This window comes from Cotesia glomerata, linkage group LG9 (assembly GCF_020080835.1).
Source record: "Cotesia glomerata isolate CgM1 linkage group LG9, MPM_Cglom_v2.3, whole genome shotgun sequence".
NCBI lineage: Eukaryota > Metazoa > Arthropoda > Insecta > Hymenoptera > Braconidae > Cotesia > Cotesia glomerata.
In genome coordinates, this window is record NC_058166.1 from 18,375,448 (window position 1) to 18,393,570 (window position 18,123).

Here is an 18,123-nt window from a genome sequence, read left to right on the forward strand (position 1 = left end):
AATGCATTCTACTTTTTAAGTTCTCAATTAATGTTTACATTAATTAGAATAATATTAAGACTTATGGATCCAATTTTATAAATAAATTATAAATAAAAATAGCTGCCAGGGGACTGAGTTTTGAAGTGGCCCAGACACATATTTTCATCACAAACGGTGCTTTGACACTAAATAAAATGCCGATAAAGCGCTAACAGCCCTATGGTTATTAACTCAAGGCTAGTTGGATCCTTATAAATCTTACAAAAGGTAAAATAACACGCTGCATTTCTTTTTGGCTTTGAACTTCTGGCAGGGGAATGATTTTAAAATGCCTGAGACAAACTTAGGTTTAATGAATTTAATGAAACAAATTAATTTTTTCGGTACTTTTTATTGAAGAAGATTGTTAGTTAACTAATTGAGTTTATAAACATTATGGACCAAATTATATATTATGGACGAATAACTTAAAATTTAATCTTAAAGTTTTAATTTTGGGAATGGGACAGCCCAGGGGACTGTTATTTCGGTGGTTTACGAATTTATAGCAAAAAAACCAAAATTTATTTCATTTTAGTTTTCAATGCTCCAAATAGAAATGTTTTTTTACTTTCGTAATAAATTTTTTTTAGTAATAAAATAACAATTTTTCTAATAAAAAAATGCCTGGGATAGCAAAAAACATCTTTACAGAGAATCACCCATATAATGCAACGTGGCGCTTTGTGATGAAAACTGGAAAAATTACAGTTTTTAATGTAATTATTACAGATTTTATAAGAATTACATTGTAAAATGTAATATTTACATTGAAAGCTCTGAATATTAAATTAAAAAATTGCGAATTTAGAAAAATGTTGTTTTATACTGTAATTTTTCTAGTTTTGATTACGACGGGACCGATTTTCCATTTTATACTGTAATTTTTCGAGTTTTTTTTTTTTATTCCGTGTAGTGTGTTTACTAATTCATTATTAAACTTTTTCTCATGGCTAAGCATGGCATAAGACGTACACGTCGCTGCGATGAGTTTAGTGACATGGTCAAACTTTTAAACAAGGAAATCCAAACTTTTTTAATGAAAAATCTAGAGCCTTCTGGCTCCGTCACCCTAACTATCCTTATACCGACGAATCTAAACTGTAGGAGATCATCTTTGTTGGAAATCTATGTATCTTTATCAACGTATTATCAATTATCAAAGTTTGAATAATTATCTCGATTATTTGGACAACAATACTAAAGAAAATGAGCTAGTTGATCAATTTTCAATGTAATTATAATTTATATGCATTAATTACTATTATTAATTTGTTATTCTTTTTATTATCGAGATGCAATGTTTATTTTAAATGAAATAATTTTAACAACTTAATTTTACAGTGCCATGTCAATGAAACAAGAAGAAAATAACCAAATTATTTCTATATGGTGCTTTTCTTTTAAGGAATTTAGTAAGAAAAAAATTATTTTTATTTTCCTGTTATAACATAAATATGCGCAACTTTTTAAACTATTTATTATTTATTTACTAATTAATTATTGAACTTTTTTTAAAAGATATAAAGCTTAAATGTCCCTGCGATAAGTGTAATTTTAAACGAAAACTTTTAAAAGAGAAACTCAAACGTTTTGAGGAAATATCTGAAGCCTACAATCGCCGCAATAATTACCGTGTTACTATCATCATATCTGAAGTGTGGGATCAATTGAAACATAATGTAGGAAAATTCGACATTAATGTCACTAAGCAAGGAGATAATCCTTGTTTGAATAATCCTTATATTTATGAAGATCTTGTTGCACATGAGACTTATAACAATTATATCGATTATTTAGAAAATGAAATGGCTGAAGAAAATAAAATGGTTGATCCGTTTTCAACGTAATTATTACTTATATCCATTGATAGGCAAATAATGCACCTTTGTGCCTAATTTCCGGGTGGAATTGCTGTGAACAAAAAAAAAAAAAAAAACAATTTTTTCAGTGTTTTTAATTTTAATAGAAATTTTAAATATCACCTTGAAATGTTTAAAATTTATAGAAGAAGAGTATAAATTATTTATAAAACAAGTAAGTACTTTAAAGTTATTTATTTAGTTATTGATATAACTACATGTAACAAAATTGGCGCAAGAGCGACAATCTAGCGTCTCTGAAAGGAAACGAGGATATTTTTTATTTAAATGTTATTTATTATTAATATTTATCAATTTAATTATACTTTTGTTGTTTTTTATTTATTCTGTAAAAAGAGTCATGGTCCTCGATTTAACTATTATGAAAATGTTCTTTAGATACAAATGCAAAGCCAAGCATATTGATATGTACCTTCAGACCATCCTCATGATAAATTTATTTTTGCAAAGCACGAGCTTCTAATTATTAATTACAATTACATTTACAAAAATTAAACCCAGCAATTACATAGAAAAAAAATTTTTTCGTCACAATTCTACTAAAGTTATTGAATTAGCAATAATTATCGATTATTAAATTTAAAAAATTTATTTTAACATTTATATCAGAAACAATTTATCACATTGAAATATAAACACATATTTTATTGACATTTATTCGATGTCTGCTATATTCTTCTCTGCAAATGGAAGTGACACAATTTCAGTATTTTTATTTTTAAAATAAATCAAAACGAAGGACTTGCTTCCAATCAATAACTTCCAGAAAGTTGAATTTTACAAATAACTCCTTTAAATTATCAATTTACATTTTTCTTCCGATCAATATATTATCCACATTAAAATATATTTATATATAAATAACTTCATTGCTAATTCAATAATAAATTTACAATAATACGAAAAAAAAGTCTTTCAATGTAATTATTTGATAAAAATTCTATATAAAGATATCCAAATTTACATTATTATAATTATATATTTAATTATTATAATTAAGAGGTTATCATCTTCTTTAAAAAAATTTTAACCTCTTTAATTATAATTACAATTCAACAATAATTAATAACAAATTATAAATTATTAATTGATGATATTTAAATTTACACAATAATTATTATTGAAGAAAGAGATCAACAAACATTGTTTACTATCATCTTTTTTAAAAAAAATATAATTACAATTCAACAGTAAAAAATAACGAATTATAAATAGTTACATTTAAATTAACATAATAATTATAATTAAATAGTTTAGAATTGAAGAAACAAATAATAATTGTTTACTATCATCTTCTTTAAAAAATGTTAACCTCTTCAATTACAATTACAATTCAACAATAATTAATAACAAATTATATGTAATTAATTGATGATATTTAAATTGATATAATAATTATAATTGAAGAAATAGATAAACATTGTTTATTATCATTTTCTTTGAAAAGATTCTAACCTCTTTAATTATAATTACAATTAAACAATAATAAATAATTAATTTATGACTTTCAAATTAACATAAGACTTATAATTAAAGAGTTTAGAATTGAAGAAACAAATAATAATTGTTTACTATCATCTTCTTTAAAAAATGTTAACCTCTTTAATTATAATTACAATTCAACAATAATAAATTATTAATTAATGATATTTTAATTTACACAATAATAATAATTGAAGAAATAGACAAACATTGTTTACTATCATCTTCTTTAAAAAAAATATTAACTTCTTTAATTATAATTAAAATTCAGCAATAAAAAATAACATATTATAAATAATTAAATTTAAATCAACATAAAAATTATAATTAAAGAATTTATAATTGAAGAAATAAATAAACATTGTTTGCTATCATCTTCTTTAAAAAATTTTTAACCTCTTTAATTATAATTACAATTGAACAATAATAAATAATTAATTTATGACTTTCAAATTAACATAAGAATTATAATTAAAGAGTTTATAATTGAAGAAATAAATAAACATTGTTTACTATCATCTTCATTAAAAAATTCTAACCTCTTTAATTATAATTACAATGCAACAATAATAAATAATTAATTTATGACATTCAAATTAACATAATAATTATAATTAAAGAGTTTATAATTGAAGAAATAAACAAACATTGTTTGCTATCATCTTCTTTAAAAAAATGTTAACTTCTCTAATTATAATTACAATTTAATAATAAATCTTTAATTTATGACATTTTCATTAACAATAATAACAATTAAACAGTTTAAAATAGAATAAATAAAAAAATAATTTAAATCTCTTCAATATTAACAATTTACTCATAAAATATTAATGACTGATGATTTGATGTATATATTTTATATTGCAGATGAAAGCGAAGCATATATTACTGGATGGCGTAGAAAATAGAAATAATAATAATAAAATGCCTTATGAAAGAAGGAGCACTTGACCCAAGATTATCTTGAACAACTTTATCATGACACCGAGCAATTAAATCAAAATCAATCTCGCTCATCGGGCTTCCATGGTACTCCAACGGTGATATGCAGAAATTATTTTTACGGAACTGTTGGACGGAGCCGTTAGTGAAGTCGCTGTCGAACAACTCGTGGATGAGACAGTCGCAGGAAAAATAATTATTCTGGGCAGAAATCGAGTGGACGTTCAGCCAAGTGTCCTTAGCTCGAGGCGACCTGAGCACGTGGTTCCCTTGGAACCTCAGTTCGCCGACAGCATTATCACCAGTGAGCTTGAGCTCTTCAATGAAGTCTATTTTATTGTTGAGTATGTACAGGTTGTCAATGTGATCCGAGTCTGTGAAAGCGTCGACTTTGATCGTCCCAAGATCGCTCTCCTGGATGTTGAGCAGCTGGACGTGGCTGAGTCCGCGGAAGGTGTACGGAAGAAGACTGGTCAAGTCCATGAAGGTCAGCTTCAGCAGACCGACGTTGGACAGCCCGTTGAATGCGTCCGGCTCGATGGTCCGGATCCCCGAGGGGAATATCAGCCGCTCGACGTTGTTCAGTCCTGAGAAGGCTTTGCTCTGGATGGTCACTATCGGATTGTTGGTCAGCAGAATTAATTTTATGTTGCTGGTTCCGGCGAATGAAAACTCCTCGATGTACTTTATCCTGTTATGGGCTAGCAGGATTAGGGTGACGTTGTGCAGAGTTGCGAATGAATATTGCCCGATGTAGCTGAGGGGGGTGTATTGGATTGATAAATCGGTCAGCGTGGTCAATCCGCGAAAGGCGAACGGCTTTATCACCGTTATGTTGTTGCTGTCCAGACTCAGCTTACGCAAGTAACGCAAGCCTTTGAATGCGTCTGATTCAATTGTTGAAAAATCGTTTTTTGATAGTGATAAATCTTCTATTCCTTGATTAAGGTACGTGGGAATTTCCTTTAATCCACCGGTATTGCAAAGTACCTGTAAATGTTTTTTTTTAGTTATAGATTATGAGACATTTTATTATTGCTTTAGTTTTTTTTATGATACTGCAATTGAGAGACGTCAAATTTTTTTTAATAAATAAATTATTGCATAAATACTTTAATTTTTTCATCATTTAAATTACTATTTATGATAGTATGGCCTTGTATCTCGTGAATTATTGACATTTTTAAAGATATAAGCTCATCTTGATGTCACACTCATCGAGACCTTTCATTTGAGTACCCACATCAATTTTACATATATTTCATATATTTATATATATTATATATAGGTATATATGAAAAATATATAAAAATTGCATGTAAGTACTCAAATGAAAGCTCTTTATCAGTATAACATCAGGGTGAGCTTATATCTTTAAAAATGTCAATAATTAAGAATTTACCTTGTGTTTTGTGAAATATTGATATTTTTGAAGATATAAGCTCATTCCGATGTTACACTCATCGAGACCTTTCATTTGAATACCCACATCAATTTTTCATATATTTATATATATTATATATAGGTATATATGAAAAATATATCAAAAATGCATGTGGGTACTCAAATGAAAGCTCTTGATGAGTGTAACATCAAGATGAGCTTATATCTTTAAAAACATCAATAGTTAAAAAATTACAGTGCAATTTAACAAAAGTTATTATTTAATAAAGCAAAATTATTTATTTATATTTCACAAGTGACTTCAAGGTTGCTAGTTAATAATTAAAAAAATAATTTTTTTCTTTTAATTATTTGTCAAAAATGACACTAAAGTTGACAGATATAAAAAATTTTTTAATAATTTTATAGCAAATAAACTATTATAAAAACGAAATTCAATAGTTTCTAACTAAATATTTGGATCTCATGATTTAAAAAAAAAAAAAAAAATTTCCCATGAGTTAATAATCCCTCGTAACTTATTTCAGGTTATCAAACCCATGACCGACAGATCATAGATATATAAATTATCAATACCTGTTTGGAGGAGAGACATATACATCCCGATGGACACAAAAAAGGCTCTGTGGTCGTTGAACTTATTTCGTCTTGGGCAAAAATATTTGAACATAAAATCCCCACCGTAAAGCATAACGTCAGTAAACTTGGAACCTGTCAACCAAAAGCCACCAGGTATAGTAACAATCTCTAAAATAAAAAATAATTCTAACAAAAGCCATAATATTAAAATTTGTACCTGCGCTCCGTGAGACATCAATCTCGTTATTTTTAGAGCGCATGCCTTGGCATCAAGATGATAGGCGGTGTCGAGTGCAGGAGCACACGTCTGTTATATATGTCTCAGGATAATCTGGTTTGTCACCAGCGAAAAGCTGTCATATTTTTATACCGACACTCACTTAAAGACTACCAAGTACATAGATGGTATTTTACTTGTAGCTCCACAGATAAAAAAAAAATTTATTTTTTTTCAGCAAGACTCAATATTCAGAAACTGATTCAAAGTCTCAATTCGAGACATCTGGGCTCCAGCAAATATAATATCACTACACTGAGAAGTACAGAGGAGCAAAATGTAAGATTTAACAAGTACGAGCGGTTGAAACTGAGCTTTCATTGGGAGCTATACAACTGGGCTCAGCTTCTATTACCCCCGGTAAATGTTGGAAGTGCGCAAGCTCATAATTATTCTCCCTGTTCGCGTGCTCTCTGTATAGTACCAGTACACCGAGGAGAGCTTAAAGCACTAACAGAGTACTGCTGTAACTAGGTGACTCGACTGATAGCCAGAGAAGGATGCTTCAATCTAGAGTCGAGGTGATTTCAAATCAGATAGGGGAGAGATGGTGCAATTGTAACAAGGGGTATAGTAATTGTAACACTCAACAAATAATTGTTAAAAAAAACTTGAAATTATTATTATTCTTTTTTTTACACGGAAAGAACAAAATATCATCTCAGATTATACTGAGTGAAAAAAAATTTCAGATAGTAGCTAGTATAATCCAGATTACAATGAGTATAATCCAGATTATAATGAGTATAATTCAGATATCACGCAGTATAATCTGGAATTTTTTAACTAGTTGATTTTTTAATTAGTTAATATTAATTTTTCATTCATTAACTAAGTCGGAAAAAATAAAATTTTTTATTACAATTGCACCACCTCTCCCATACTACTATTCTACTGGATACGGAATTGAGCTAGAGGAAGCTAGAAGACCAAGCTAAGCGAAGCTATCAACCCTCTAGCTCTAGCTCTGTATCGAATCTTTAAATGCCGGCGGGGAAATCTCCAATGGCTCGTTATCCTCTTGCTGATGTTTTACTTTTCATCCTATTTCATCAGATTACTTTTTAATTCGAAGCTTTTATTAAAAGTTTTTTACTACTTGGAAATTACAGTTTTGGAATTTAATTACTGAATTATTTTAGATTTTATTAACAAACATATATTTTAATTAAATGCACATTTTCTTTTTATTAGCTAGTAAATTTCGACAATGGTATCTTATAAGTTTTTTTTTATAATTTTTTTTTTTTTTCTATAACTAAGTGCTTGTACACGAGTACTTGCATTTACGTCGTACAATTATAAAGGAACGATGTTTAGTTACTTTATCTTGGACTTAGATAAATTGGTTGATAATACACTTGCAATAGTATTTAGATTTTAGTTTTTAGTTAGTAAAAGAAAAATCAGTCTTAATTATTAATACAACGTTTGTTGTTAAGGCATCTGAAGTTATTATTCTAGTATTAGGCCCAAGATTTTTGCTGTAAATATGAGTCGTAAAAAAAATTTTGAAATAAAAGTTGTTGGACATTTAATTTTTTAAAAAAAGTATCTAAATTTAAAAATTTATAGATTCATAATTAATCATTAAAATTTTTGCAAATTATAAAAATCATTTATTTAAAATTGTGGCTTATTTATTGGTCTTAAAAAAAAATATATATAAGAAAAATTTTTTTTATAGAACAAAATTTTTTTATACGACCAATATTTTTGCCATAATTTAAAAATTTAGATTCATAATTAATGATTCAAATTTTTGTTGATCATAAAAATCATTATGTTAAAATTGCGGCTTTATTGGTCATAAGAAAAAATTATAAGAAACATTTTTTTATAGAATAAAATTTTGAAAAAATTTCATTTTAAAAATTTTTTTATATAATAAAATTCTTAAAAAATCTTATTTCAAAAATTTTTTTATACGACCAATATTTCCGGCGTTATTTAAAAATTTAGATTCATATTTAATGATTCAAATTTTTCTTAATAATAAAAATCATTATTTAAATTACGGTTTATTTATTGGTCTTAAAGAATTATAAGAAACATTTTCTTTATAAGATAAAATTTTGAAAAAATCTTATTTTAAAAATTTTTTTATACGTCCAATATTTCCGCCGTAATTTCAAAATTTAAATTCATACTTAATAATTCAAATTTTTGCTATTTATAAAAATCATTATTTTAAAATTGCAGCTTATTGGTCTTAAAAAAAAATTATAAAAAACATTTTTTTTTTTAAATAAAATTTTGAAAAAATTTTGTTTCAAAATTTTTTTATACGACCAATATTTCTGCCGTAATATCAAAATTTAAATTTTTAGGCTAAAATCTTGGCCATAATTATAAGTTACAAGGTAAATACAATAGTAATTAAAAAAAATAGCAGTTTTGTTTGATTTAGTTTTTTAAATCTTATTTAAGATTTTTAAAATATTAATTAATAATTATCTGCACATTTTATTTAATCAACTTGTATTTATTACAAAACAATTATTTAATTCCGGTATTAACGCTATTGTTTATAACTATTGTTTACAATTAAACTATAAAATTCAATACAATAATTTCTGAGGTAGACGGTAACTGCAACAAGGCACTCTTTGTACTTATTTATACATCAAACTTAAATATATCTTTAATATATCTTAAATATATTTTTTTTTTAATTGTAATCTATAATATTATAACAATTACTTAATGAGGTATATCGTAGTGCTACGAATAATTTTTTTTTAAAATAAAATACGTGCGTAAAATAATAAATTTTTATAAACTAATTAATAATATTTATAATTACGTTTTAATTTAAATATTACACATTTTTTAAAACTTGATTAAGATATCAATAATAATAGAAATAAAAGTAAGTGTTTTATATATTTTAAAAACACAAGTGCAACATAATATAAAACGAATTTAAACGCATTAAATATTTGCGCTTATTATCTTTTATTTTAAAAACTTTATATATATATTTATCTGATAATATACTTTCATTTATATATATATATATATATATTTATATAGCACGATTGTGTTATACATAATAAAATAATAATAATAAAAAATCTTAGTACGACGTAATAGTTTTTAGATATCATTTAGGACGCGGTAATTTGTACTACACGGAAAGAACAAGATAACACTGGATATCATCTCAGATTATACTGAGTGGAAAAATTTTTAGATAGTAGCGCTAGTATAATTTCTTAATTAATGACATTTTTAAAGATATAAGTTCATTCTGATGTTACACTCATCAAGACCTTTCATTTGAGTACCCACATCAATTCTTCATATATTTATATATATTATATATATGTATATATGAAAAATATATCAAAAATGCATGTGGGTACTCAAATGAAAGCTCTTGATAAGCGTAACATCAGGATGAGCTTATATCTTTAAAAAAAATATCAATAATTAAGAAATGACCTTGTATTTTGTCAACTACTGACATTTTTAAAGATATAAGCTCACTCCGACATTACACTCATCGAGACCTTTCATTTGAGTACCCACATCAATTTTTTTTATATTTTATATATATTATATATATGTATATATAAAAAATATATCAAAAATGCATGTGGGTACTCAAATGAAAGCTCTTGATGAGTAGATCATCAGTATGAGCTTATATCTTTAAAAACATCAATATTTAAGATTGTATAATGCATTTTCACAAAAGTCATTATTTAATAAAGCAAAATTTTATTTACAGTTCACACTATACTAGCCCAGATTACAATGAGTATAATCCAGATATCACTGAGTATAATCTGGATTTTTCTAGCTACTATCTGAAATTTTTTTTCACCACAGATATCACTGATTATAATCTAGGATTATATCCAGTGTCATTTTGTTTTTTCTATGTAGCTCACTTTGTAACAATATTTTATTGTATTAATTATTAAGTGGAGTAGACTAACGCGGCTTGGCTGTAAATCAGTCTTATAGATAGCAAGTGAACTAATGTTCGTTGTACAATTATTTGAGGTAGATTGGTCCCTAGATATCCTCTGGTGGATATGCTTTGAGCGAATTATTAATAGCGAGTTATTGCAACCTATCCCAGCCACTGTAATTACAACGTTTTCGTCATACCAGTGTGAACATCATATTTATCTATTTTGTTATTAATGAGAGCAATTACCCTTAAATACTATTGTTACAATATTCTATATTTTAATAACAAAAAATAACACTTATAACTCAGTCATCAAATTCTAAGTAAATTTCAAAGTGATAAAAATAGCAGTACTTTAATAGCGACAATTTTCCTTAATTATTATTTTTTTTTAACATTAATAATTAACATTGTCTTTTAATTAGCATTTTATGCTAAGAAATTATACACCAAAATAATATTCATACTTTTCGTAATATTACACGATTAATTATACGAAAATTAAAAAATAAAAATTGTTTCAAATAACAATTACGGTAATCTTAATAAAAATTTTTTTTTCTTTTACGTATTTTATAATTACGTAGATAAAAATACCAATTACGGTAATTTTAATTTTTTCTTCCTTTACGTATGTAATTACGTAGATTTTTGTTTCAATAAATTTTAGAACTCTAAAATAGTAAGTTTAATAATTATTCTTAATAACATGAATAACTTTATAAATATAATATATATCTTCTTTAATTATTTTATCCACGTAAAATATTAAAGCTCAGTCGTAAATAAAAAATCTACCGAGATAATTAGACCTGAGAAAATATATGACGACGATCTAATTAGCAAATAGTCTAACTTCTTATTTTTTAGAGTCTAATAAATTATCGAGAGTTTAATTATAAAATATTTCAATTGTCCAGATTAAAATATTAAACCTCTATTAGACATTATATTATTTTTTAAAGTGATAATAAATTTTTAACCAATTATTTTTTTTCGTACAAATGAAAAATATTCTAAAATGAAGTTAGACTATTTGCTAATTAGCAAATAATGAGCTTCTTTTTTTTCAAAGAAAAATTGTCAAAAAAAAAAAATCTTTACAGTAAAAAAAAAACAGCGATAGATATTTCTCAGTCTCTAAAATTACAAGTATGCACGCGGTCTCAGTCTTATCATGGTTTTGATGATGATAAAATAATTTCAAGGTTTTCTTCTCTAATAATAAACCGCGTTGATAGTCTTCTTTAATAATAAACCGCGTTGATAGTCTTCTCTTATAAAAAAACTAGTTACAATCATTTGTTAAAATTATCTGGATCAATTTTTTCTTCTTTGATGACGGGAGATACTATTACTCGTATATCAGACTTTTTACTGCTCATCGAGAGATCTTCGACCTGGTCCTGATCTTCATCGGCCTCTGGAAGACGAGCACTGTGGACTGACTGATTCGGGCTGGGACTCGGGGTCACTCGGGACAGCTCCATCGTTGACTCCCGGTCGACGGAATTTTCTCGGCTCTTTTCGTAGGAAGCTTCAATCACTACGTCTGGGGTCTCGGAGACACCTGAGTTGTTCTCGTAATCATTTTCAGAATGCGACGCGTAAATCCGACCGTTTTTATTGCAGCCGATTCCGTATGGAAAACTGGCTCCGCTGTTGTTGTTGCTGCTGCTGCTGCGGCGCATCGATCGGGAATTAGCGATTCCCATCTTCTTTACTTTGTCGTAGAGCGTTCGTGAGGGAACGCCAAATCTTCTTGCTGCTTGCAAAGCACTCATACCGTCTCTTACTGCTTGGATCGCTGAATTTATGTGCTCCTTTGTGTACTGCTTGTAGCGCTTCCATTCACGGTGTGAGTCACCATTTGCACGAACTCCTGTTTAAAAAGAAAAAAATTAAATAAATTATTTTTTGGGTTTTATTTACTCAAAAAAAAATTATAAAAGACATTTTTTAATTTTTTGGATTCTTATAACTAAATTATTATGAAAAAATTTTACTTTGAGAAACTTTTAAAAAAAATTACAAGTAAAAATTTTTTATAAGTAATTTTCAATAAAAAAAAATTTTTTTGGTAATTATTTACAAGGGTTTTATTTACTCAAAAAAAAAATCATACTAAAATTGACATTTTTTAATTTTTTTGATTTTTATAACTTAATTATTATGAAAAAAAATTTTACTTTAAGAAACTTTTGAAATAAATTAATTTTTTATAAGTAATTTTCAGTAAAAAAAAATTTTTTTGGTAATTATTTACTAGTGAAGTCCCAAATTTTAATTTTCATTTTTTGAACGAAATTTCTATTTGATTTTATTAATGTTTTTTTTTTAATTACATAAAAAATGAACAATTAAAAAAAAAAAATAGATTATCTTAATTTTAACAAATTTTTAGAAAAATTTATAAATTTTTTAGAAAATTATGTTATTTAACTTTGTTTGAATTGTTCGTTTTTTTTATGTACTTTTCAAAAAATATATCAAAAAAAGATAAAATATAAACTTTATCCAAAAACATGAGAGCCAATTTTTCTTCCAACTTTTTAAGGCAAAAAAGCTATCAAAATCTTTATTTTTTTCCTTTAACGACATTTTTTATTATAAATACGTCGTAAAAACAAGCAGAATAAAAAAATATTAATTTTTCACCTAGATATGGCCAAAAATAGGGTAGACCCCACTCGTAAATAATATCCATTTTTAACTTCCCGCTAAGAAAATCGAAGATTTTCAAAAATCGGGAAGTTATTGGTTTTACCCCGTTTTTCGAAAATCGAGTTTTCATCAGATCTCGACGTTTTGAGGTCCTAGGAAGCGTCCCTGACTACTCCCACGAGGTTGTCACTATGGCTGTATGTATTTATGTGTGTGTGTGTGAAAGTATGTGAACCGCTTATAACTCTTGAACACTGATAGAAGGATTTGTTTATAATTGAAAATATTTGTTACTTTTTAACAAATCATTTATTAGAGAACACTTTTTAGTCCTTAACAAATATTTCTTAGTATTTAAAAAGATTTATTAATATTTAATAAATGAATATCAGATTTATTAAATACAAACAAATCATTTTAAATACTAAGAAATATTTGTTTAATACTAAAAAATAGTCTCTAATAAATGATTTGTTAAATATTAACAAATATTTTTAACTATAAACAAATCCTTCTATCAGTGAACGGCTGATTCGATTTTTTCGGGGTTGGTGCCATTTGAAAGGGCTTGACCAAACTTAGATTTTGAGTATAATTTGAACCGATTCGGATCAGTAGATTTTGAGAAATCTTGAAAAAACTAAGAAAAAAAATTTTTTCAAATGTGGTTTTTTTTGGATAACTTTTAAACGGCTCCACCGATCGATTCCAAAAACTAATCAGCTCTAGACAATAAAAAACCACGTCGATCGCCACCAAGCTGGTCAAAATCGGTTGATTCGTTCGAGAGATATCGTGAACGAAAGAAAACCGAAAAAAGTGTTTTTTCGGGATTACTCCGGAATTTTTGGTTCAATCAATTAACGATAAAACTGCGACGAATGCCACCAACCGCGTGAAAATCGGTTGATCCATTCAAAAGTTATTGCGGTTTGAAAATTCCAAAAATAGTGTTCTATGAAACTTCTATCAACTTTTGAGCTGGGAGAGCTCAAATGCATAGAAATATTATCTCTTTGAACTCAGCAAGCTCAAAATATCACATAAATTATATTTTGAGCTCAAAAATATCTTAAGTACAATTTTAAGCGCCCAGGTATGGAATTAGTGGGAAGTTGCAGGGATGGTCTTTAGGGTGAACCGTTTTTCTAATTTTTTTTATTAATGATTTTTGATAAAAAAAAAATTGTTATCAATCTTTTTTATAAATTTTTATTTATTGTATCCAGTATTACTTTATGTCAAGAGTTACCAAGTGATATTATTAAATTTAATTTCCATGCCCTTGAAAGCTTAAAAAATAAAGCGTTTTAATTTTTGATCACTTCAATCTTGCAAGATTGATACTTTATCAAGCAGTTTGTAATTCTATTAAATTTTTCCAGTTTGGCTTGTTTTAAGTTATTCATATAAGTTATTGTATCGCATCTTATTATACTGTTTCTGTTTTATTACTCAATTACACTTTTTATTTATTACTCAGTAACAATTTGCCATACAGCTAATCCTTGGCATATAAATCCAATAAATAAATAAATAATTAAATAAATAAATAAATAAAAAAAAATTCTTTTTTATAAATAATTCTTAGTAAGAAAAAAAATAATAACGACGATCTAATTAGCAATTGGTCTAACTCTTTATTTTTTAGAGTCTAAAAAATTATTTAAAGTCTAATTATAAATTATTTGAACGATCCAAATTAAAATATTAATCCTCTATTAGATATATAATTTTTAAAGATAAATGAATATAAAAAAAAAAATGTCAACATAAAATCCCAAAAATGTTTTCAATCTTCTCCAAATAAAACCCTAAAATATTTCCAGTCTCATAAAACTCAAGTAAACAAATTTTTCCAAATAAACAATCTGCCATAAATCTAGCAATAAAAAAAATTCTTACTCGTTTTTTTGTCAGTATCACGAGCAGCAGGATCATAAGGACTGGTATTTTGTGACCCACCGCCACCATTGCGCTTGTTATCTGTATTATCACCAGCAGAGCGACTGCTAGGACTCCTGTACTCCTGATTATCTGGATGAAGAAGCGAGGCAGCTTGAGAACTATCAGCATTGCCTTGCCCAAGAACAGTTCTGAGGATCGGAGTATCACGGCCCATGTTGAGGTTCTGCATTTTGCTCTTGCAAATGGCCATGTCGTCATAAGGAGCAGGGAAGAGCTGAGAGTGGTGAGCAGAGACGGAGGAGCCATTGAGGGATGCAGCAAAGTGTGGCCCGAAGGGAAGATTCCAGGCAGGGACTCCAGGAAACCGTTCATCGTAGCTGCGCCCAGGTGAGGTCTTGTGGTGGACGTAGTAGGGCGAGCTGGTGGAGTGTGGCGGCGACATGTGGTCAACGCTTCCACTCCGGTCCATGCTGGCCAGGTAGTTCGGGTGGCTGCTGCTGATCGGCGGAGGAGACGGACTAGCGTGTCGGTCACGCCGGGACCGACGTTGCTGGTGATGTTCCTCCGACTGCGAGTGCTCCAGGGGGTGCTGTGTCTGCTCGATAGGCGATGATGATCTTAAAGATGAGTCAGGTATGTCTGCTCCCTCCACCAAACCTTTTATTTTTAGGTAATTCGCTATTTGCAGCAACTCCGGCATTTCTTCTGAAGAAATCGTCACTTCTCCGTGGTACATAAATCGCAGCAGCGCTTTCATTTGGTAGTACTTTACGTTGACCAGGATTAATGCTCGAGGTCGGTTTATGTTTTGGAGAATTTTTCTGAAGTATGGAGAACAAGCTGCTAACACCAGCTTGTGACATTCCACCAACAAGCCATCTGATAGACCGATTGTTACGTCGGTCAAGGTACCGTCGTAGTACAGCTCTTGGAAAACTGTCATCATGTTTGACTTGTGGTTGTTCCATCGCAAACAGTAATGTTGCTCTGTTGATCCCATTGTTTTTATCAGCTGATTTTATCTAGATAAAAAATATTTTTAATTAGACTTTTTATAATTTTTTAGTTTGATTAACAGGCGAGACCATCTTTTTCTCGCTTTGCTCTCACGGAGTTCAACGGAACTATCTCTGTCGCACTCCTAACAGCAGAGCAATTGCAGTTTCGATTGGTTTGACGAAGCGAATGAAATTTTTGAAAAAACCGCTTTGTGGTGAAATAGTTTATTAAATTATCTATTATCTCTAAAAACGTTTTTTCAAAATTTCCATTCGTTTCGCTAAGCCGATTGAAACTGCAATCACTGGTCTCGGCTGTTAAAAAAATTAATTTTTTTTTTTAAATAAAATTGTGAAAATTTGATTAAAAAATAATTTTTTTTTTAATAAAATTGTTAAAATTTTTGCTAAAAAAAATTTCTTTTGAAATAAAATTTGCTAAAAAATTTTTTTTAAATGCTTTTAATTTTAGTTGATTTTATTATTAGCTGATTTAATCTAAATCATGAAAAATATTCTTAATTCGACTTTTTATAATTTTTTAGTTTAACTAAAAAAATAAGTATTAAAAAAATAATTTTTTTTTTATAAATAAAATTGTTAAAATTTGCTAAAAAAAATTTTTTCAACAGCCGAGACCAGTGATTGCAGTTTCAATCGGCTTAGCGAAACGAATGGAAATTTTGAAAAAACCTTTTTAGAGATAATAGATAATTTAATAAACTATTTCACCACAAAGCGTTTTTTTCAAAAATTTCATTCGTTTCGTGAAACCAATCGAAACTGCAGTTGCTCTGCTGTTGGGAGTGCGACAGAGATAGTTCCGTTGAACTCCGTGAGAGCAAAGCGAGAAAAAGATGGTCTCGCCTGTTAAGTGCTTTTAATTTTAGTTAATCCTATTATTAGCTTATTTAATCTAGATGGTTAAAAATATTTTTAATTAGACTTTTTATAATTTTTTAGTTTAACTAAAAAAATAAGTATTAAAAAAAAAAAATTCTTAAAATTTGCTAAAAAAATTTTTTTATGCTTTTAATTTTAGTTGATCTTTTTTTATCTAGATGGTTAAAAATATTTTTAGACATTTTATAATTTTTTATTTTGATTAAAAAAATAAATATTAAAAAAAATTTTTTTTTAAATTGTTAAAACTTGCTAAAAAATTTTTTTTTCTTTTAATTTTAGAATCATTATCAGCTGATTTTATTTAGATGTTTAAAAATATTTTTAATTAGATTTTTTCACAATTTTTTAATTGATTAAAAAAAAAATTTTTTTATTTAATTTTGCTAAAAAATTTCAAGTGACTTTTAATTTAAGTATAATAAAAAATAATTTCAAACGTTGACCAAAAATTAGTCAGCTCAAAGTAATTAGATTTAATGAATAAAAAAAATTTTATTATTATAGACAAACTCAATGATTTAATAAGGCCATTACCTATTTAGCGATACGCTTAATGACATTAATTATAATTATTATCATAATGAAAAAAAAAAAAAAAAAAAAAAAAAAAAAAAAAAATGTATCAATACCCGAATACTACTTGGTGTATTAGCATCAGTCATTAAGATAAGAATTTTCAACTTTTTAACTTGAAGGTAATTATTTTTTTACACTAATGAGATTATATTTTATCATTTAATTAATTTTTACATGTATAAATTTATAGATAATTTTTTTTATTATATATAATTATAAATAAATGCCGCAAAATTCGGCGTTAATAATCTGCGCAGAAGCGTATATTTAAACTCACGTGATAATTCAATGCCAACCGTAAGTCCCCGATGCGTAATTCCACGAGCCAAAAATTTCAAGGTCCAAACACTGAAGATGACGTCAGTTGCGATTAAAAACAAGCAAACAAGTGCGCGAACAAACCAGGAAGTCGATTATAATAACAATAATAGTATCACTCTTGAAGCTTTTATTTAACTCAATTTAACAATTAAAAAAAAAAAAAAAAAAAAAATAAAATAACAGTAGTTTAAAAGTAAACAAATTCACCACTAATTTAAATTAATCATCTTGTATTTT

General features: G+C 27.3%; 2 protein-coding genes across 3 annotated transcripts; both read right to left on the bottom strand.

The window, feature by feature from the left end:
* Nucleotides 1-4,189: 4,189 nt before the first annotated feature.
* On the bottom strand, nt 4,190-7,116 carry LOC123271616 (insulin-like growth factor-binding protein complex acid labile subunit). Of its 2 annotated transcripts, XM_044738009.1 has the most exons (3): nt 6,529-7,113; nt 6,309-6,443; nt 4,190-5,318 (listed from the first exon to the last, which is right to left on the bottom strand). In XM_044738009.1, exons 1-3 carry the CDS (start codon nt 6,544-6,546, stop codon nt 4,272-4,274), a joined length of 1,200 nt encoding a protein of 399 aa, XP_044593944.1. In that variant the 5' UTR covers nt 6,547-7,113; the 3' UTR covers nt 4,190-4,271. The 2 variants fall into 2 exon arrangements, with proteins under 2 accessions (XP_044593944.1, XP_044593945.1); XM_044738010.1 differs by lacking the exon at nt 6,309-6,443 and having other exon boundaries at nt 6,529-7,116.
* Nucleotides 7,117-11,570: 4,454 nt separating this feature from the next.
* On the bottom strand, nt 11,571-18,079 carry LOC123271164. The gene is made up of 3 exons (XM_044737401.1): nt 17,843-18,079; nt 15,083-16,109; nt 11,571-12,395 (listed from the first exon to the last, which is right to left on the bottom strand). Exons 2-3 carry the CDS (start codon nt 16,083-16,085, stop codon nt 11,812-11,814), a joined length of 1,587 nt encoding a protein of 528 aa, XP_044593336.1. The 5' UTR covers nt 16,086-16,109; nt 17,843-18,079; the 3' UTR covers nt 11,571-11,811.
* Nucleotides 18,080-18,123: the final 44 nt, after the last annotated feature.

Coding starts and splice junctions, on each gene's coding strand:
- LOC123271616 (XM_044738009.1), bottom strand. Junction 5,319..6,308: donor TATGTCTCTCCTCCAAACAG/GTATTGATAATT, acceptor AAACATTTACAG/GTACTTTGCAATACCGGTGG.
- LOC123271164 (XM_044737401.1), bottom strand. CDS start 16,085: ATGGGATCAACAGAGCAACATTACTGTTTGCGATGGAACAACCACAAG. Junction 12,396..15,082: donor TGATACTGACAAAAAAACGA/GTAAGAATTTTT, acceptor CTTTTTAAACAG/GAGTTCGTGCAAATGGTGAC.